Here is a 21946-nt window from a genome sequence, read left to right on the forward strand (position 1 = left end):
ACTACAGGTGTGCACCACAATACCTGGCTAATTTTTTTTTAAATTTTAATTTAAGATGGCATCTCACCCTGTCACCCAAGCTGGAGTGTAGTGGCGTGATCTCAGCTCAGTGCAACCTCCACCTCCCAGGCTCAAGAGATTCTCCAGCCTCAGCCTCCTGAGTAGCTGGGGCTACAAGCCTGCGCCACCACGCCCGGCTAATTTTTGTATTTCTTGTAGAGACGGGATGTCACCATGTTGCCCAGGCCGGTCTCAAACACCTGGGCTCAAGTGATGCACCTGCCTCGGCCTCCCAAAGTGCTGGGATTACAGGCGTGAGCCACCATGCTCGGCCATAATTTTAAATTTTTTTGTAAAGACCTCAATTGATTGCCAAAGCAGTCCTCTTGCTTTGGCCTCCCAAAGTGTTGAGATTACAGGCGTGAGCCACTGTGCCCGGCCACATTATTGTTTTAAAAACATGCCTCTTGCAGCCTAGCACAGCCCTAACTCCCCAGCATGGCACCTGGGGCCCAGCCCGTCTCCCAGCCTTAGCCATCATCCTCTGCTTCACCTGCCTTAAGCATCAGCCAGACTGAACTGCTGGAGAGTCCCTGTACAGGTAGGGATTTTGCCACCTCTGGGGTCTTTGTTAACAGGTTGCCTCCACCTAGAATGGCTTCCCCAGTCATCTCCCCAGACCCAAATCTTGCCTTCTCTTCAAGTCACAGCTCAAATGCCACCAGCTTTGCAAAACCAGTTCTGATGTTCCCCAGCTGCAGGTCATCTCATGTGTCTTTAGCAGCACTTCAGCAGCATTTGTTTAGCTACATGGCCTGCTTTCCTTCTATTCTAATCACCTGTGTATATCCGATTCCGCTGACGAACTTTTTAAGGTCAGCGACAATGTCTTATTTCTCTCTGCGTAACCCTAGCTAATCGAGGTGCTCCCCTGGGTTCAGTCTCTGCCTAGTGTCTCACTGAGTGGGCACCTCTCAAAGAACATTCGGGCCTGCAATGTTAGGGAGCATGACAGTTCTTCTTCAAAGCCCTTCTTCCACTCCCCAAACTGTCTTATATCAATAGAGACTCCACAGCAAAACCCCAAACTCCTTCTCTAGTCCCAGCCCCGAGGCCTTTTATTTCCCTCTGCCTGCCTGCTTGCTTTCTCTTTCCTAGCTGTTAGGTAGACCAGCTTAGCCTCTCCAGCTATGATCTCTCTCCTTATTCTCCTTATTTATTGCAGAATAGAATTTTCTTTAGTAGGTAGGGAAGACTTTTGCTTGCTAATATACTTTGCCCTGTCATACATGTGTCTACTACAAAATACCTAGGCCTTGTAGACTCAAAAAATGCTCATGAGTGAATAAATGATCAGGGTTACCAGCCCACATGCATGATTAAGACCACACAATCTACTTCTCTCTATCCTCGTTACTTCTCCCTAGACCAAACCACCATAATTGGTTGCCTGGCTTCTCCACAGCCTTTGAAGTGGTATTTGTACTCTAAGTTTTACACTCCTAGAGACCATTTTCCACATAGTGGGCAGAGTGATTGTTCAAAAATGTACCTAATGGCCGGGTGTGGTGGCTCACGCCTGTAATCCTAACACTTTGGGAGGCTGAGGTGGGCGGATCACTTGAGGTCAGGAGTTCGAGACCAGCCTGGCCAACATGGCAAAACCCTGTCTCTAATAAAAATACAAAAATTAGCCGGGTGTGGTGGTGTGCACCTGTAGTCCTAGCTACTCAGGAGTCTGAGGCATGAGAATCACTTGAACCCGGCAGGTGGAGGCTGCAGTGAGCAGAGATTGTGCCACTGCACTCTAGCGTGGGTGACAGAGTGAATCTAATGTATCTAATGTCATTTCTAATGTATCTAATGTCTAATCAAAAAATGTATCTAATGTCATTTCGTTCCCCTGTTTGAAACTCTGCAGCGGTTTATCTCACATTATAACAAAATTTGAACTCCTTACCCTGACTTGCGAAGCCCTTTATGGTCTGGCCCCTGGCTACTTCCAACATCACATCCCATATCCCCGCTCCCTGCTCATCATGCTCCAGCCACACTGAGGTTCCTTCCAGCACTTTCCACCAGCTGTGCCCTCTGGAGTGCTCTTATCCCTGATCTTTACATGACCAACTCCTTCTTGTCCTTCAAACTTTACCATCAATGTCATCTCCACAGAGATGCCATCCATAACCTCCTGACCTAGAGTACCTTCTCCCCAACGCTATCTCTTCACCTTTCCTTATTTTCTGTTCTTGTTTCCTATTGCTGCATAACAAACTACCTCAAAACAATTTGTTATTGTAGTATTTTATGATTCTGTGCATCAAGGAAATCAAACGGCACAGTGGATACAGCTTGTCTTTGCTCTGTAAGATCTGGGGCATCTGCTAAGATAACTGTAATGGCTGGGGGTTCGAATAGCTTGGGGTTGGCTGAGTCTCTCTCTCTCTCTTTTTCCACCTCTATACGGCCAACTTGAGCTTCCTTCCAACATGGTGACCTCAGGGTAGTTGGACATCTTACATGACAGCATAGGGTTCCAACAGACCAAGGCAGAAGCTGCCAGTCCTCTTGAAAGCTAGACTTGAAACAAGTTTAGGGTCTCTTCTGCTATAGTCTACTGATCAACGCAGACCCAGGCCAATTCAGATTCAAAGAGAGAGAAGACACTTCACCTCTTAAGAAGAGGAATGTAAAATAATTCAAGAGCATCTCTAATATGAGAGAACACATTTTGGCAGCAAGACATTTTCTTATTAATGTATTTGTTTATATGGGTAACTTGCTTATTGAGCAAGTTTTTTTCCCCCTTCCATCATTGCTTCTAGATGAACTATGTTGGTTCTCCTTTTTCTGTCCTATAACAGTATCTTGGGCAGATCTTCTAGTGTTCCTGTTGCTTTAGCTTATTAAAGGCCCAGCCCCATCTAGGCTGGTCCATCTAACCAAGACTAACCCTTTCCCTTCCCCAGGCAGGGTCTGGATTTGGCCCAGGGGAGTGGGGAGGGGTGTAGTTTGCCCCTGTACCCCCCCCCCCACTCCTCTCTCTCTCTCCTCCTTTTCTCTCCCCTTTTCTCTTCTTTCACACAGATGGGGAGGGAGAGCTTTCAGGAAAGTCCCTGTCAGCTGTGGCCATTTCTTCTCTGGCTATGAGTGTTCCTGGCATGATGGCGTTCAGATGCTAACTCTCTTGTGGGTTCACCACAGGGCCACCCCGCACCACTGTTCCCTGATGTGAGAGGTCCCTTCAGCTCTATATCTCTCACCCCACCACTCAGCCACTGCCCCAATCTCCACCCAACAGCCTACTGACTGTGGGTCTGCACAGCTGCAGCTCTCCCTCTTGGGAGGACATGGACAAGACAGCTCAAGGACATGCACCTTCTGCCATGTCCACCTGACCCATGGGCAACGACTGTTGGGTGCCCCAAGGAGTCCCTGCCCTGTCTGTCTCGGCCTCTTCAATCCTGCCCTCCCCCAACCTCCCTGTCCAGACAGTGCGTGGGCTGATCTCAACAGCAAATCCAGATCCAGGGAGAGGAGGGGAGGGAGTCAGCACCCCAGGACTCCAGTGACCCCATCTCCCTCTCTCTTCCTTCCCCTTTCCCGGACTTCTGCTTATGGAGACTGAGGAAGGGGGTGCTGGGAGATTTGGGGGCATAGCAGAATTGCTTTAACCATCTCCTAATAAATCCTGTAGGCAAATCGGCCTAGTCCCACACGGTTCCTTTGTTTCAGAATATGGGGTACTCAAGGCCCTTTTTCCGTAGCTCTGAGTCCGGCCACCAATTCGAGCAGCAGAAAAGGCCCACCCAGTACCCTCTGGCACTAGATCATGGGCTGTCTCTCCCCTCGCATGTGTGGTCCATGAGAGCAGGGTCCTGTGTGTCTGTCCCCACTGGATCCTCAATGGCTAGTCAGTGTCTAGGACATAGAGGGTGCTCCACAAATAGATGACAAGCAAATCCCTCTAGGACCTAAATGGCTGGAACGGCTGCCAACATAGTCAAGTGGGCCAGCTGGCTCCTTCCTACCCATTCCTGCTGCGAGGCTCCTGCCCGCGGATGTGGAGTTTTGCTTCCGGCTTCCAGGAGCTTTTCTGGTTTCTGTCTTGCTCTCTACAGGGGTCACTGGCCTGGGTTGGGAGGCTGCCTGCCATGTGGGTGACCTTATGGAGCCAAAAGCCTTGAAGATGCTACCAGGCCTGGGGTGGGGTCCTCAGGGCTGAGCTAGAGGCCTGGCCAGTGGGAGGGGACGGGTGCTCTTCTCAGCTCACAGTGAGTCAAAGGCAATAGCTCAGAACAGCTGCAGCTAAAGAGAGGAGAGGCAGGAGAGGAAGTGCATTTCTTTGGCGAAGTTTCTCCTGGGGCTGACTCACACCCGTCTATGACCACAGCCAGAAGCACATTCTGACCAGCGTGTCCTGCAGGGTCCCCAGGCCTCAGTGAACAGGGCACCAAGGACAGCTGCCTCAGCAGGGCCACCCCACTCCGCTGGACATCTGCTTGAGCTCCCCTCAAAGCCCCAGGCAGGCCCCTGTCCCCCTGGGTCCCTGTGGGTTTCTCTTCAGCAGCCTCAAATGAGGAAGTGAGGCTGAGGAGAGAATGGGGGAACTTCTCTTCCCCCAATACATATAACAGCATATAACATCAAAGACACACACACACACACACACACACACACACACACACACCTTGCAGGTCAGAAGCAGAGGGGAGTTTGATAGTAAGTGGTTTGGATTAAAAAAAATAGGCCTGGCATGGTGGCTCATGCCTGTCATCCCAGCACTTTGGGAGGCTGAGGCGGGTGGATCACTTGAGGTCAGGAGTTCAAGACTAGCTTGGTCAACATGGTGAAACCCTGTCTCTACTAAAAATATAAAAATTAGCCGGGCATGGTGGCGCACGCCTGTAATCCCAGCTACTCAGAAGGCTGAGGCAGGAGAATCGCTTGAACCTGGGAGGTGGAGGTTGCAGTGAGCTGAGATTGTGGCACTGCACTCCAGCCTGGGTGACAGAAGGAGACTCCGTCTCAAAAAAAAAAAAAAACATAAAAAAATAAAAAGAAGATTTATTTTTTTCCTGCCAAAGCACTGAGGAGGAAGACAGAAGGAACTGGGGGGTAAAAGGCAGAGAAATCCGGGCAGCATCTGCTGGTCCCTGCGTCTGTCCAGCAGCCCGAGCAGGCTATATGTGCTGCCGTTCAGCGCCCTGAGACCAGCCCAGGGTGTCTCTCAGGAGAGCTGGAGGAGTTCGGGAGTCCTTGCGGCACCGGGCTAGGGCAGCCCTAAGCCCTGGGAGAGGAGGAGATTGTGCTCTTGATGCTGTTAAAAAGTGGCTGGGACCAGCCTCTCCTCAACTTTGGAAACAAAACTACATCTTGGGAGCTCCTCATTAAGGGAGGGGAGACCCCAGGGTGCTGTAGGAGCAGGCTGGGTGACCTCCGGGGCAGCCTTGAAGTGGCCTCCACAGGAACAGTCTCCAGTGACCACCCAGGGCCACTGAGACTTGAGCCTGGGCCCCAGTAGAAATGTGTCAAAGCCAGAAGAGCCATCTAGCCAGGCCCCTCAGGTCAGAGATGAAACGTGAAGGCAGAGGGAAGCCCAGTGCCACTCGGTGAGTTAGAGACAAAGCCAGGCCTCTGACCCCCGCTTCAGTGCTCTCGACTCTCCATCAGCCATTTCACCTTCTTGGGCCTAAGTGTCTTCAGCTGTCAAAAGGAGGAAGGAAGGAGCAAGCTAACATGTTGTCGTGAGCTGTGACATGCCCTCTCGTCGACTGAGTGAGGCTTTTGAGATAAGGAAACTGAGGCTCGGAGAAGGTGCTGTGCTCTTCCTGTTACACTCCCATCCCTGGGTCTGTCTGGCTTCCGTTTCCGGCTGATGCTCACTGCCCCGGCAGATACACCCGCTAGATCAGCGTTTCCACACTAGAATACTTTATTCAAGAGAATCTGGCTTGGCAGTCAGATGGCCCTGCAGGGACAGCTTGTGGGGGTGCCAGGGCCTTTGGGGAACCTGCTCCCCTGCCACTGCCTTCAGCTGGGACGCACAGGCTCCTCCCCTGGTGACCTCATCCCCACTGGCTGAGCTGTTTCTCATCCAGGCAGCTCTTTGTCCAGCCCGGGGCCCACTCTGTATGTGTCTCTTAGAGGGGGCAGGGTGGTGGCACCTTGGCTGGAAAGAACAATGTCCCAGCACAAGCAGATGGCAAAGTGTGAGGGGAGATCACGGAGGACAAGGAGTGGCAAAAGCCCCCAGGCAACCACTGTTCTCCAGAGCTGAACATTCTGATCTTCAGAAGAAGAGGGGGAAGTGGCTGGATCCCCTCCGCCTGCTGCAGGCCTTCCCACCAGCCAGGCCGTGGCGGCCCCAGCAGGATCCGCATCCCTACTTTGGACAGGAGCTCTGAAAGCAAGGGCTGCTTGTCTGTGCAGAGCCTGAGGCCCAAGAACAGGTAGCAGGGACCCCTTCTTTCCTTCTTCAGGCCCCTGGAGACCTCCAGGGCCTCTGGGGCCTAGCTTGCCCCTCACGAGGCCACATGTCTTTCTTCTTCCAAAGCGGAAGCTCCCAGGGGTCTGTGGCTGGCTTCTCTCTTTCTCTCACTTGTTGAAGGCACTGAATTCCTGAGGGTCCTGTCCTTCCCTGCCCCTCGTCTTGGAGGGAGCGAGGCATTCAGCAGGGAAACAGTTGGCTAATAAATAGAGGGCAGGTACCAGCAGGAGTTACTTAGAGTGTGACGGTAATAAATACACGAGCCGGGTGCGGGGTCTCTCTCCTCCAAGGAGCTGGTTACCTCCGGGGAACAGCATCGCCGCACCTGCCAGAGACCAAGCACAGATGGGGCGGGTATCAGCACACTGTGGAGGGTGCGGTCTCCTCCTATGGAGGAGGGGGCAGGCCCAGAGGACGAGCTTGGGCAGGGAGCATGGGGAGGGTGCAGCACTCCTGGGTCCCTGCTTGCCTCAAGCTGAGGAGAAGCTGGGAGCTACCCTTCACCAAACACTTACCCAGGTGCCCAGCCCTGTGCCAAGCACTGTCTTCTTCACCCTCAACAACCTTCCATGAGGAAGGCACCCTGATTATTCTTGTGAAGATTAGGAAACTGAGGCCCAGAGAGGTGAAGAAGCTTGCCTGTGGTCACACGGCCAGTCGGTGACAGAGCCACATTTGAACCTAATCACACTCCATGCAATCATGCCTCTGATTACCCTAAGACAGCAGTCTCCAAACAGGGGAGTACCGATGGTTTTAAAGAAATCCATTTTCAGCCTCCAGGTCTACATTGCCTTAAAATTATTTTTGTGAGGCAGTGGCTGAGATCTGTTTCTCTGGCCACAATATATCTTGCTCATTCTAAATCCTCATTAAGTGCTTTGCTGCCAGGTAAAAGTATTCTGAGGACATGAAAAAAAGAACAATTTGAGATATTGATGTAGGTCTTGAGAAAGAAAATATGGCTAATGACTGGGTAACCAAGGCTTTCAACAAAACTGAAGGACAGCTTAACCAAATTGTCAGCCAGGATATCATGAGAAGTAATTTGTTCTTAGCAGAGCACGTTGAGATTTCTGGCAAATAACTTGGAAGGAAGGAGTTCAAGTAATTGAGTGACATCTAGTCTCATTTACTTATTTATGTGAACATGGTTTCTCAACCTTCTCATCAATAAAAAAATGATAAACAGGAATTAAATTAATGCAGAATCCTGTCTCAGTCTGGCAGGAAGTAACATTCATTAATGGATTCATTCACTAATTGAAACGAGGTAGCCACATCCATCTCGTTGAGATGCATTCCCAATCAAATTGATTGTATTTTTGTGTTGAACATCTATTAAAATAGGACATATTTGTGCTGTTTTGACCAAATGGTGCTACTAAGATTTTGATAATTTATTCCAGGAGAAAATTTAATTTAGGTTTATGCTCACAGGAAATTTAAAATAATTCAAACTCATATATCATTTTTTTGTGGCAGATAAATATGACAAGGCAATCAATAAAAGACTTCTGAAAATTAAAAGTACTATTACACTAGGCTGAAATTCTTGGGGATGGGGAGTGAAATGGAAATACAAGTTCCAGGAAAAAAGAAACAATGTAAATATATAATTATGAAAGGAAGTGTTCATGTATTTTTTTTTGCTTGTTAATTTTCTTTTCTTTTCTTTTTTTTTTTTTTTGAGACGGAGTCTTGCTCTGTCCCAGGCTGGAGTGCAGTGGCGCAATCTCGGCTCACTGCAAGCTCCGCCTCCTGGGTTCATGCCATTCTCCTGCCTCAGCCTCCTGAGTAGCTGGGACTATAGGCACCCACCACCACGCCTGGCTAATTTTTTGTTTTTTTAGTACAGACGGGGTTTCACCATGTTAGTCAGGATGGTCTTGATCTCCTAACCTTGTGATCCGCCTGCCTCGGCCTCCGAAAGTGCTGGGATTACAGGCGTGAGCCACCATGCCTAGCCTGCTTGTTCATTTTCTTAAAAGTGGATGATGGTGAGTATAACATTAAAATGGCGTATTTAATAGGATACACCTGGAGAGTGTTCTATAATAGCTTTGTATTAAAATATAAATAATATGCCAGAAATTGTATCCTTTGTAATGACTTATACTTTTTTTTTTTTTCTTTTTTTCAGACAGGTTCTTACTCTGTCACCCAGGCTGAAGTGCAGTGGATCTATCTCGGCTCACTGCAGCCTTGACCTCCCAGGCTCAGGTGATCATTACACCTCAGCCTCCTGAGTAGTTGGGACTACAGGCACATGGCACCACGTCCAGCTAGTTTTTGTATTTTTTTTGTAGAGATGAGGTTTCACCATGTTGCCCCGGCTGGTCTTGAACTCCTGGCCTCAAGCGATCCACTCGCCTCGGCCTCCCAAAGTGCTAGAATTACAGGCATGAGGTACTGAGCCTCGCTTGACTTATAATTCTGATGAAAACGTTCAATGTTAACTTAAAAATGGGCAAGGGAGCACATGGGCTTTTGGAATTCTTTTTTTGTTTTTTTGAGATGGAGTCTTGCTCTGTCACCCAGGCTGGAGTGCAGTGGCATGATCTCGGCTCACTGCAACCTCCACCTCCCAGGTTCAAGCGATTCTCCTGCCTCAGCCTCCCAAGTAGCCGAGATTACAGGCATGCGCCAACACGCCCAGCTAATTTTGTATTTTTAGTAGAGATGTGGTTTCACCGTGTTGGTCAGGCTGGTCTCGAACTCCTGACCTCAAGTGATCCACCCACCTCGGCCTCCCAAAGTGCTGGGATTACAGGCGTGAGCCACCGCGCCTGGCCACTTTTGAAATTCTTTCAGGAGAATCCCGAGTGAAATGTCTGAAGACTGCTGCCTTAGGAACGGGAGTCACGGGACACTTTCTGCCTCGGCTGCCGGCGGGTAACCCGGGTCTGGATGGACTTCCCTGCCAGCTTGTTCCCCAAATTGCCGCGCAGGCCCAGAAAAGAGATGAGAGCATAAACCCCTAGGGGGCGCAGTCCCCAGGATCCCTGTCTTCACGGAGTGGGGCTCATGGGGTCAGGACTTGGGTCAACTCCACTCCATAGCACGAAATGACTTCCTGGAGTCATGTGCCTGGGGGAGGCTTAGCCCCTGAAGGAGAGCCACCTCTCTTCAGTGACTGATTGACTGTGCATGTGAAATATTTTATTTTTTCTATTTACTCTCACAGATTTGGGTTTTCCCTCCTCTCATCCTTCTCTCCCAGCCACACTCAGGCCTGGGGCTCCATTCTGCTGCCCACAAGGTACGAAGTGGGTTAGAAGAAGCAAGGGGACCCACAGGCAAAAATACTCCAGGAGACAGTGGCGAGGGGCACATGTTCCCCGGTGCTACTGGGAAGTGGCCCCAGATAACGTCTCAGCTGATGACAGACTTTTAATCACTAAAAGGTAAACACTAACGTGCAGGAATCCTGTTTGTTTGCTCACAGATGTACCTGACACACAGTAAGTGCTCAGTAAATGTTTGTAGAGTGACTGAATGTTTGCTGGACCTCCTGCCCCTCGTTCTACACAGAGAAAAGCTAGGCTGACAAAGGTGAAATGATTTGTTCAAGGTCAATGGAAACCTAGGGCTAAGCCGGGACAAAAACCAAGGTCCACTGATGCTTCCTGGGCCCTAGAGTCTTGAGGAGGTGCGGCTCCCTGTTCTGCCCCCAAGACTGGCCTCAGTCCTGCCTCTCCCCCTCCCCAACCTAACCCTGGCGGCAGGGCGGGGCTCCCCTCGGGCCCAGCCTCCTCGCCATCCCTGGGACCCCGCGCACTCACAGGTGGCAGTCTGTGGGTCTCTGCTTCTCTCTCCTCCTCTTCCCCCTGCCCTTGGGTCTCCTCCTGCAATAAGCCAAGCGTCAGGACAAGGTGGCTGGGGACCCCCATGCTAGGACAGAGGCTGGCAGGCCCGAGAATAGCCCCGAGCCCCAGCCAAACCACTTACCTTTCCGGCTTCATCTTCTCCCGCAGAGGCCTAGGGAAACAGACAGAGGGAGGGGCAGAGGAACGTTAGGAAAGCAATAAGTGGGGCTCCCTGCCGCCCGGACAGGTCCCCTCCGACATCCCCAGTCCTGGTCCTGCAGCTGACACTGAGGCCACTAGGGGGTAGCATGGAGCTGGCAAGGGAGAGGTGGCCAGCGCCTCAAGGCTTCACTCCACTCCAGGCTCCGGTGACCCCACCACGAGAGGGACAAATCAACCTCCTGGGGACCCCTGCCACCCGCTTCTGCACTTCTCAGCCTCTTGGCATCAAATCTGGGGTCGTTTCTGTCTGTTCTCTGCTGCTTTTTCTTTCTCACTTTCTTTGCTGCTTTTTTCCCTTCCTTCCAGGGTGCATTCTGGGAATTTCCTCAGGGACAGGAGATGATGGCCAGACAGTGGACTGGCTGCCTGTCAGGGCACAGCCCCCACTCCATCCGGAACAACATGGGGAGTGAGTGACGGGGTGGGAGGAAGGGAGGGAGCACCAGCCCTGAAGTCACCAGGCATGTCTGGGCTCTGCCTCCCAGGGCTGTGGCTGTTGGCCCAGAAGCAAGAAGAAAGGTGTCCCTGTTGCCTGGCCCCTGGCAGGGGACAGGGCCTCAGTCTTCCCTGGGAACAGTGTGTAGAGACATGGGCCAGCATGGTAGCAGTCAGCTTTGGGGCCAGGACATGCTACCCTCAGCTGGTTCCTCCCTTGGGAGCCAGGGCAAGGTACCAAGGCCTCTTGGGACTGTCTGGTTGTACCTCTCCATATTGGGCAAGTGACAGACACTCTTGAAACCTCAGTCTCTTCATCCGCCTGCCCCAAAAGAGTGGCTGTCAGGGCAAAGGGGATGTAGAAGGTGACTCTGGGTCACCACCCAGCATTGCACCCAGGAGGGTTCATTACCGAGCTCTTGTTATATGGCTAAGCTCTGGCTTGGAGGGATGGGTGGAAACAAGTTGAGGCAGGGCCTCCAACACTCCAACAAAAGGGGCAGCCATAGCCCTGCCCAGGAGGCAAGGCTAAACCTGGGGGCTATTAGAAAAGTGGTCATGGCCATGAAAGGTAGCCTGAAAAACGAAGGCTTATGAGTTAGGTCAGGGCTCAGAATCCCTCCTCCCACATTCACTAGCTGTGATAAATCATGAAACTGTATTGAGCCTTGATTTTCTCATCTGTAAAATGGGGATGACAATAGGGCCTACCTCCCAGGGTTGTTATGAGAGCAGGAACCTTGCTCACCACTGCATCCCATCTAGGACATGCGGTAGGTGCTCAATAAATGTATGTGACTAAATGAGAAACATTCAAGTGCCTCCTGCGGGGCTAGGCACAGAATAGGTACACAATAAGTGGTAGTCTTCCCTTCTCCTGCCCCTGGCTAGGGCTCTGGACTTCTAGTCTCGTGCCTTCATCCATGGCCCAGTGGTACCAGGAGCAGTAGCTCAGCCCATTTCTCTCTTCCCTGAACCTGGTTGGCAGTGCCAGGCCTGTTGCTCCTGCTAACCAATGTTCCAAGTCCCCCGGCACAGGCAGCAAGACTGGTGCTGGTCAGAGGCTCTGTGGATTGGGAGGGGCCGTAGCAGGGTGCTGCAACATCAAGGAAGCCACAGTGTCACTCTTCTTCTGCCCCTTTTCTCCTACCTGAGCTTGTCCTTCTTGCTGCTTCTCAGCCTGGTTTGCCTGCTCCTGTGGGCACGCAGCTTGGCCCAGAACGAAGTTCAGACTTGCAATGTCTTTGCCTCCAGGCACCTCTTTCAGAGGCCCGTGGCAGCTGCCTCCCATCCCAGAGAAGGGGAATGACACGCACCGAACCCCTGCGAGGCTGGGAGGGACCCACCCTCTCTCTTCTCTTGCAGTATCTCAACCGCTGTACCCCAGCTGCTGGGACCAGCTCCCTCGGCAAAACTGGCTGGTGGGGGGACAAAATGAATGGTAGCCACCCCGATCCTGCCCTCTTGGTCTCCCTCAGTCTGGAAGAAAGTGCAGCCTGCAGCGGGAATGGGCAGCCTTTGCCTCTGCCCTGGGACCCATCTTTGCTGAGGCTGCCAAGAGGATGGGGGCCTTTCCCTGCTACCCACCCCACCCCAGAGACCTACCGGCACTCGCAGCGAACGTGCTGAGAGAATGTCAGCTCCACATAGGAGGGCCGGTCCCCAGAGCGGATCTTTAGGAGCTGAAGGAAGAAAGAGTTGATGCCTGGATTGGGGAGTGGCCCATGAGTTTCCAGCACTCTTCTCTCTCTCCTTGTAAGGAGAACCTGACTCTGTTTCCTGCTAGCCTGTGGACTACGGGCCCTCACTCCACTCTGCATGTGGGGCAAACAGCTCTCTCAGCTGCATGGGGATCTGAGGGAGGCCCCTGTCCCTCACCCAGGGAGCACTAGCACAGTAATAGCACAGGAAGGGGGCTCATGTTCTGGAGTCAGAGAGACCCGTGTTCAGATCTTGACTCTTTTACCTGCTGAACAAGTGAAATAACATCTCTGAACCTCGAGTTCTCCATCTGTGAAATGGGAATGACACCAGCCTTGAAGGATTGAATGACACACCACTTGTGGCACGCCTAGGACAGTGCTTGGCATTACTCAGTAAGTGCTCAATAAACCACTGTGTGTGTGACATGTAAGCTGCACTTGCTTGAAAAGGCACCAAATGCTCCTGGTGTCAACAGGGACTTTATACAAGCAGATTTCTTTCCAGCTTTAACTAGACACCCTGAGTCTTGGGATAGGACTCAGCGTGAGGCTGAGAAAGCTGGTGGGGGTTGAGATGAGTGGGCTCAGAGCCATCGGAGGGCTTAGGAAGGAGGGGCCCTGGGCTGGGGTGGTAGGAGCACTGGCCTGGGAGTCAGGCTCCAGCCCTGGGACCTGGGCCTCTCTTCTTCCCTCTCCAGGTCCCTTCTAGTGGGCAGATTCGGTGGCCCCCTAGGCAGGGTGTGGACCTACCTGCATGGTGACATTGGCTGTCTCCACTGGCACACAGTGCAGGTTCTCATCGCCGCAGCAGCCGGTGCAGCGCAGCAGGGAGACACAGGATGGGCTGAACATGTGCTCCACCTCGCTGGGGTACTCAGACACGATGTCCACCAGCCTCTCCAGCGCCCGGCAGTAGCTGCGACCCCACACTTCCTGGAAGGGCACCACTGCGAGGAGGCAAAGGGGCTGGGTTAGGCCAGCAGAGACCCGCCCCTTGAAGCCCTAAACCTGGCTCCCAAGGCCCTGCTGGCCCTCCAGGTTCAGCCCCCAGCCCCATCCGAGCTCCCTCAACTCTGAACTCCTAATGTGATCCCTCCGAAATGCCTGCGGGCCCCTTAGCTCATCTGCTGGATGGAAATCCCCATGGAACAGAATCTCTCAGGGTCCCAAGCTTTGCTCTGTCCTCAACTCAGGCACCCACATCTGCCTTGGCTCCCTGGAGCTTTGAGGATTGTAGCCCTGGCAGCTGCCCAGGCCCTCTGGATCTTTCTCGAGCCTGACCCGGTGCTTCCTCCACCTTGGAGAACTTGCAGAAAACAGTCATTTCTGGAGTCATGCAGGGAGGGTTGGCCTTCCCTTATTCCTCTGCTTGAACACCTTCCACAGCTCCCTCATTTCCTGCCCCACTCTGTACCAGCTCCTCTGCCTGGCAAGCAAGACCACATCCAGCAGTGTGGCCCAACCCTCCTCTCCATTGAGTCCAACCAGCGCTCACACTGAGCCACACAGCACCACATTCACTCCCAGCTCTGGCTTGTGCACTCTGCAGCCCGTACAGCTGCTCTCCTTCCCCCTCCTCTCATTTCTATCCAAATAAAGCCCACCCGCCATTTTCCACGACCTGCCTCCCCACCTCCTCTTTGAAGCCTTCCCCAGCAATTCCAGCGCACACAGATGAGCCTCCCTTGAGCACTGCTTGGCCTCCGGCCTCAAGGGGTTGCCTTATCTCCGGCACTGGTGGCTCTTATCTCCTTTACAACCAACTCGAGGCTCCATGAGGGCAGAGATGGATGTACCCGTAAACACAGGCTAAGTCATTCTTGGTTGATTAGATGACATTTCACTGAGGATCATCCGGGACATCCCTGACCTCAAGATGTCCTGGCGATCGTGAATGGGATCTTTTGGGGGCTGATCTGGAATCCCTCAAAAGATGCTGCTCTTTCAGGGGAAGGCCTGGGACCAGGCCCCAAATAAAGGCTCACAGGGAGAGTGGCCAGAGTCAGACACCTGGCTTCCAGTCCCGGCCCTACACTGGCTGTGTGACCTTGGGGAGATCACTTGACCTTTCTGGGTAGATCACTTTCCTCGGGTGGGAAAAAAGAAGGTTGGGAACAAATGGTTGCTAAGGTCTTTCCCTCTCTAACCAACCGCCGGTGAATCAGTGCCTGCAACCCAGCCCAGCCCAGAGACCATGGACAGAGAAACACCCCCGGGCTTGGGTCATCCTGCTCTGCATCTGATGGTCATCGTCAGCTAGTGGCGAAGAACGGGGAGCTGGGGGCCCTGCAGCCTCTGCCATGGAACAATGGCCTCTCCCAGCAACCCCTCATTTCTTCCACGCCTCTGCCTCGGAGGCAGAAGGGGCCAAAGTCCATTCCACTGAGCCCATGAGGACACAAGCCTCCTGGTAATCTCGGAAGAAAAATAAACTTCACTCCTAGCAGAGGCCCTCGGGAAAGGCTACAAACTGGTGGAAAATACCCAGAGGCGGTGTGTCCATGTGGAGCTGGCTAGGCAGTCATAGAGGCAATAAACAGTGTTATCTGCTTGTTTGCTGCTCCATTCTGCTCCATTCTGCCGTGCTCTGCTTAGGGGGAACTAGGGCTGGGCTAGGGGCTGGTGGTGGGGGGAATCCATAGGCTTCTCCTGACTCTACCACTCCGCGCCACTGGATACTGCCCCGGAACCCAGTGGGAAACAAGGCCTCTCTCCCCAAAGGCGCCCAAAGTGCAGGGAAGCCTGCCTTTGCAATCCAGGGTCAGAGAACACCTCCCTATCACCAGCTCCTTGAGCTGTGTGTTTAGTTTAAAATCTTCATGAGTACTATGTGACTCTGAACGTTTAATCTCCACCTTGGAAAACATAAATAACAGCAGAGGAATAACGAGCTGCCAAAGCACCACAGAAGATTCAGGTTCCTGCCCTGGGACCAGCCATCAGCGAGGGGACAGCAGCAGAGAAGGGGCACCCCAGCCCCCTCCCATCCTGCAGACAGACGCCCACCCAGCTGGGCTGCGGGGCCATGGCCATCTTTGGCAGAACTGGCTGGGCCTCGGCGGCAGAAGAAGGGATTTCCTTTCCTCACCCCACATCTCACCATGCAGACTCCGGGTCCCTGAAACCCTGGAATCTGCCACTTTCCCGGCCCTGTGGCTGAACCGTGTTGGGGGAGGGCTGAGAAGGAGGTGGGCTGGAGCCTGGTTTACCTGGCAGCTACCAGGAAAGAGGGCAATTCATCCCTGAAGGCCCCGGTATGGGTGTGTGGGAGAAACAAAAGAGGCTGGGTGAGGGGCTGGGCTGAGGGAGTACAGTGACCGCTCCCAGATGTGGGCTGTGTCCCTCAGGAAAGAGCTCTGCTCAGCTGTCCCCAAGAGCACTTCCGCTGGCCCCAGACCTGCTCCGAGAGGGGGTGGAGGTGAGAGCAACGGGAAGCTGTGGCCCCCTCAGGCACTGCCAGGGCTGGGTGGTCCCCAGGGCTGCTTCTGAGGCTGCGAGTGGGCCCTCAGCTCTCTCGCCAGCCCTGTGAGTGAGCCTCCCACCTGCCTACCTACCACCTGGGATGGGGGAGACCCCAGGAGAGAAATGCTTAATCCTGAGAGCAAGTTTCTGTGGAGGGCACTAGGGATGTGATGGGCCACAGGGCTGGGCAGAGCCACTGGCCACCAGCCCAAGCCCGCAAGTGTCCTCTCCATGGTCACTGGCAGGGCACACAGACAGCCTGCCACAAGGGACACCCTGCTCATGTCCGCTCAGCCACGGAGCTATTGGGAGCACTCGGTTCTGCCAGATCCATGAGGAGTGTCTGAGGCTTGGGGCGACCCCCAGGGCCTCTCTGAGCCTCAGGGCCTGCATCGGTAAAAATGGAGTACAACGCCTTCCTACTTCACAGCCTGTGGTCAAAACAGAATGACAGAAAATGCCTAACACTATTACCGTGAATAGTAATAGTAAAAATCAATGCCCATGGCTGGCCATGCTGTCTCTTGCTCTGGTGTTAACAGGTGGGGATGCCATTTTCAGATTTTGAGAGCTGGGGTGCAAAGCTCACTGTACTTCTCCTGGTCAGATTGCAGACTCCCTGATTGATAAGTGTGACAGGAGAGCTGACCTAATGAATCTACACTTCCAGGCCTCCCCACCTCAAATCCTGGGTGATATGTACACCCATTTCTCCTCTCTGGAGTCAGAGGACAAGTCCCTTTTTCAGTCTCGGAAAAAGAAGAAACCATAGACATCACGTAGTCTACGGCTCCCATTTTACAGATGAGAAAACTGAGGCTAAGGCATCTTTGGTAGCTGTGGCCTGACCTACACCAAAAGCACCAAAAAGGACATAGTGTGAAGGTAGGGGATGGGTCCTTCCCCAAATCCCAAGGAGCATAATGTTGTGCTGGTTCCAGAGGCACAGCAAGGGAGGCACCCATGAAGTCAAGGGCAGCTACCTCCTCCACCTGCTCAGGGGTCTATGGGCCTAAGCCTTAGGTGTCAGAGTATGGCCAGGCCTGGGAGAGGCGGGCTGCCAGGCAGGCAGCCCAGCAGAGGGTGTTCCCAGCACGCAGATGGCTATCACGCGTGTACGTGTGCATGTCCCTACATGTCCACTCTCCCATGGCGCAGGGGAACCTCAGCGGTGGTGTGTGGCCACTTTGCACGTCTTGGAGAGGCAGGGAGGGAGGAGCGAGGTAGGGGGCCTGGCATGGGCCTCCTGCCTTCTGCACGTATGTCTCTTTGGCAAACATCTCGTTGCCCTTTGAAGATTCCCTCTTGATGCAACCAGGGCGGGGAGTGGAGGGGCCAGGGAGGGCGCGACTCATGTTCTGTCTGTTTATAATCAATGGAAGGGCATGGTCAGATCCCCACAGTTCCACCAGGGCTGGGCTGCTGGGGAGAGCCCCTCACCCATTCCTGATCCTCTTGACTGCCCACTGCATTCAGCTCCCAGACCTCCATTCCGGCCCCTGGCACTCACTCCCCACCCTGTCCTCCAAGACCCCATCCATACCCTTAAGTCATGCTGGGGAAGGGCTCTGAGCCAGCTGGATGAACCCTGGCTATACTGGCCCCAGCCCCACTCTCCGTGTGCTGGTGACTCCAACCCACACCTCTCTAGTCTCTGGGTCACCATGAGGGGATCTCTTAGGCCCTGCCAAAGTCATCAGCCAGCATGTCTAGCTTGTAGGCTCTCCCCAGCTTTTATCAACCTGCACCCACGCTTCATGCCACGCCTGAGCTTGAGAGAAAGGAAGAGAGGGGCTTGGGGAGCATGCGTACCCCCAGCCTGGCCAGCTTACCTTCCACCTCTGACGAGCCGTTCCCAGCAGACAAGGCCCACTGCTGTGGACAGAAAAGTGCAGAAGTGAGCCGCGGATAACTTGGAGCTCTGCACTCTTGGGCCAAGTGTGATGGCAAGAAGGTAGGGGCCCCTCTGGGTTCCTTCCCACTTGCTGCGCACGTTCTGCCCTGTCTCAGAGCAGTCTGAGTTCCACTAAAAACTCACCCGACCCTGGGTAGGTTAGGTCCCACCCCTCTCTGGCCTCAGTTTTCCTCATTTGGAAAAGGATGGGAGGCTAGAAGCTTTTGGAGACCCTTGGCCTGCTGCATCCCAAAGATCTTCCAATTCTGCGGGTCTGCCTTCTACCCAGCCCCCAGGCCAACCCTACTGGGCCCTGCACAGCCCGCCTTGGCTGGGTGCCAGAGCCCAGGGGGAGGTGATCAGCTGGTGGGAGCTGAGGGGCTGGAGCGGGTGGCGCCATGAGCTGGTACAGCCGGTAACGTTACACCTCTGGCCAGCCCTGCAGCAGGCAGGCGGGTGGCTGGGCTACTCGGACTCCTCAGGGACTGCCCAGCCCACTCCTACTCTTGGGCTGGGGCTGGGGACTCCCAGGGCAGTGGGACAACGCAGTGGGAAGGCAGTTCATTGGCTTTGTCAGGATTTCACTGCCCAAGCTGGCTCCCAGCCAGACTCACCCGGCTCCTGGGAAAAGGGCCCTGCTCACTTCCCCAGGCCCTGCACTCAGGACCTCCGGCCACCCACCCAGGAGAAAAGGCACAGCGAGACCCCTTGTCTGGTCCCCAGCCCACCCAGGAGCCCACGGCTCAGTCCTGAGCCCTGGTGGGGGCAGGGCCCAGCCTCCCCACCATCAGCTTCTTCAGCTGGCTCCTCCGCCACCCCCACCAGGCCAGGTCAGAGGTCCTGGGGACGCCTGGTTGGCCATGGGGCCTCGACCCTGACCACAAGGCCAGGGACCCGCCTGGGATTAGTGGACAGATGCTTTTAGCAAAGCCACCAGGGCTCCAGGGGCCAGACAGGAAACCTCCCTCCCTCCCTCCCTGTGGCTTCCCTGCCCCCACCAAGACAGCCCCCAGGACCTGGGGGACAGCCAGCCTGAGGTATCTTCCTAAACGAAAGAAGTCCAGCCTGGCCTTTAGGAAGTGTGTGGACATCCTTGGAGTTGCTGCTCCCTGGAGTGGGTCTGTGATTTCAGAGTCCCATGCTTCCAGTGCTGGGATGGGGAGGTCAGGGGAGCCAGGCTAGGTGGGGGTAGCTCTTACCTGGGGGGGCACAGCAGGCAGCGCCAGCCCGGCCAGGAGCTGCAGGAAGCAAGGGAACAGCCTCATGACCGGCATCTTCTCAGACGTCCCGAGCCAGGGGGCTCCGAGGGAAAACCACCATGCTCATCACCCGGGGAGCCCCTGGCACAGGAGGAGAAGAGCTGAGTGAGGGGCTGGACGCCTCCCTCACTGCTGCCCCGAGGCCCCGGCCGGTGGTTCGAGCATCTTCTGGAAGCCGTGCGGAGTCAGGAGCCCGTAGGTAAGGCTGCGGCTGGGGAACCCGACGGGGAGCGGCCCGGCGGGGCGGGGCGCCGAGGGGCAGGCGGGTCCCGGGGATGGTCCGTCGGGCGCCCAGTGCCACCCCAGGTCCTCCCGTAGCTGGGCGGCCGTCCGTCGATGCAGTTTCCTCCGCAGACAGCAGCTCCCTTCTGGGACTGCAGCCGGTCCGCGCCTGGGTTTCAGGGACTGAGCCGGGGCGGGGCTCCGGGCCGGCCCCGCCCACCGCAGACGAGGTTCCCGAGCCGAGTTCCCGGAGCGCCCGGTCAGCCCGCAGCGCCCGGGTAGCCCGCAGCGCCGGAGCCCGCAGTGCGTGCGAGGGGCGCTCGGCAGGTCCAGACGCCTCGCCGAGCCCAGCCCGCAGCTCCCCGGGCCGCGCCGCGCCCGCCCACAGGGCCCACAGCCCTGCTCCGGCTCTCGGGGCCGTCACCTGGGATGGGGGCATCCAGGAGTCCAGCGTCAGCCGTCAAGGCTCATGACCTAGCCGCCTCTGCAGGAAGGGCCGTCCCGGATCCCTGGGAAGGCAGCCATGTCCACACCCCTAGGGGGCCAAGGGATTCCTAGCCGGGTTATATAGATGAAGAAACCGAGGCTCCGAGAGCACCCCTGCCTGTATATGTCGAATGGACACAGGCATTCTTGGAAAGTGTGTGTGTGTGTGTGTGTGTGTGTGTGTGTGTGTGTGTGTGTGTTGTGTGTGTGCGCGCATCTGTGTGTCCGAGGAACTGGCAGAGACAAAACCCAAGCCTACGTGACTCCAGAACTGTCTCTCACCCGACCTACCACCCTCCTAGCCGGGCACGGACACAGTGGGCCTCCCACAGGAAACCTCTCAGGGCACCTGGCTGGAGGATCAGGCCTGTTGCCTTCTTAGGAAGCAGTCTTCCCAGGCCCTCCCTGCGGGGCCAGCCCCCTGGGGTAGAGAGTGGCCTCACCCAGGCATCTCCTCCTGGTCCCTGGCCGAGGAGGAACTGTACGCTGCGCGGGGGTTTGTGTGCATCTGCACATGTGCATGGGCATTTGCGGGTCTGTGAATATCCCTGAGCGGTGTGTCTGAGCCTCTGTGTGGTCTGAGTACGTGTGACTACTGTACATCCAAATACGACTCTGTGTGGAGGTCAGGTCTCTCTATATCTCTGTATGCTTGTGTGATCTGTTCGTGTCCGCTGTGTATCTGGGTGTGTTTGGAAGTGTCTGAATGTGTATATTTCAGTGGGACTGTGAGTCTGCACGCCTGCCTGTCTCTGCGTGTATGTGTCTGTCTCTGTGGGTGAAGACTGTGCCTCTCTCTGTGCGTTTGTGTGTGCCCTCCCTTCGTTCTGGATCTTTCTTTACCACCACTCCTCTCACTGCCTTCTGTGTCCAGCTCCCAGGCTGCAGGAACCTGGCAGGATTGGGAGTCACGAGTTGGCTGGGCCTGGGGCTGGTGGGTGGCTGTGGGGGAGGAGCGAGGCCTGGGAAGTGGCCCCTACAGCTCACATTCCAGCCAGGAGCAGGGAGGCCAGGGCAGCCCCAGCTCTCACCCCAGTGACCTCTGCATCCACTGCCTGCCTGCCTGCCCACCCACGAGGGGCTGCCAGAGATGCAGCCTGCCTGCCTGGCCAGCCCTAAGCCTGGAGGTTCAGGAGGCGGGGGCCAGTCACCAGCCGGCTAAGCGGGGTTTGCAAGGAACATCCTGATGAGCTTCAAACAAGCTGGGGTTCTTGGGGTAGACAAACTCCTTCCTGGGCCCAGAGTCATTGTGGAGGGTCACTGTGCATGTGTGTGAGGGTGAGTAGGTGTGTGTTTGTGCATATCTGTATTGTATATGTTGCCCATAACATCTTTGTATACATACACGTGTTTGTGTGTGTCTTTAGTTTGGGTATAGTTTTGTGTATGTGGGCACAGGTGTGTATTGTGCACAAGTGTGTGTGCGTGTGCTTAAGTATCTTCATTGTATATGCTTGTCTATAACTGAGTGTTTCTAGCACTTATGCATGGGATGTGTCTATTGTGTATGAGTTTGTATTTTTTTTTTTTTTTTCTGAGACAGAGTCTTGCTCTGTCGCCTAGGCTGGTAGACAGTGGCACAATCTCAGCTCACTGCAACATCTGCCTCATGGGTTCAAGCGATTCTTGTGCCTCAGCCTCCCAAGTAGCTGGGATTGCAGGTGTACACCACCATGCCTGGCTAATTTTTGTATTTTTAGTAGAGACGGGTTTTTGTCATGTTGGCCAGACTGGTCGAGAACTCCTGGTCTCAAGTGATCCACCCACCTCAGCCTCCCAAAGTGCTGGGATTACAGGTGTGAGCCACCGTGCCCAGCCTGTATTCATTAATTTGTTTTCTCATTTGGCACGTATTGCCTGAGCCCTACTATGCTCCAGGCACTGCTCTAGGTGCTAGGGATATGATATGGAGGGTCTCTCTGAGTTTACGTTCATGGAGTGGGGGGATACCGATGGCAGGGGAT

The 21946-nt window shown here is 54.6% G+C and overlaps 1 protein-coding gene across 2 annotated transcripts; it reads right to left on the reverse strand.

Annotated features, from left to right (window-relative positions):
* Positions 1–5069: 5069 nt before the first annotated feature.
* Positions 5070–19811, reverse strand: PGF (placental growth factor). Of its 2 annotated transcripts, XM_024231964.3 has the most exons (7): positions 19215–19645; positions 17954–17996; positions 13410–13606; positions 12562–12638; positions 10442–10471; positions 10276–10338; positions 5070–6815 (listed from the first exon to the last, which is right to left on the reverse strand). In XM_024231964.3, exons 1-7 carry the CDS (start codon positions 19287–19289, stop codon positions 6788–6790), a joined length of 513 nt encoding a protein of 170 aa, XP_024087732.2. In that variant the 5' UTR covers positions 19290–19645; the 3' UTR covers positions 5070–6787. The 2 variants fall into 2 exon arrangements, with proteins under 2 accessions (XP_024087732.2, XP_024087733.2); XM_024231965.3 differs by lacking the exon at positions 10276–10338 and having other exon boundaries at positions 19215–19811.
* Positions 19812–21946: the final 2135 nt, after the last annotated feature.

This window comes from Pongo abelii, chromosome 15 (genome assembly GCF_028885655.2).
Source record: "Pongo abelii isolate AG06213 chromosome 15, NHGRI_mPonAbe1-v2.0_pri, whole genome shotgun sequence".
In the NCBI taxonomy this organism is placed as follows: Eukaryota; Metazoa; Chordata; class Mammalia; order Primates; family Hominidae; genus Pongo; species Pongo abelii.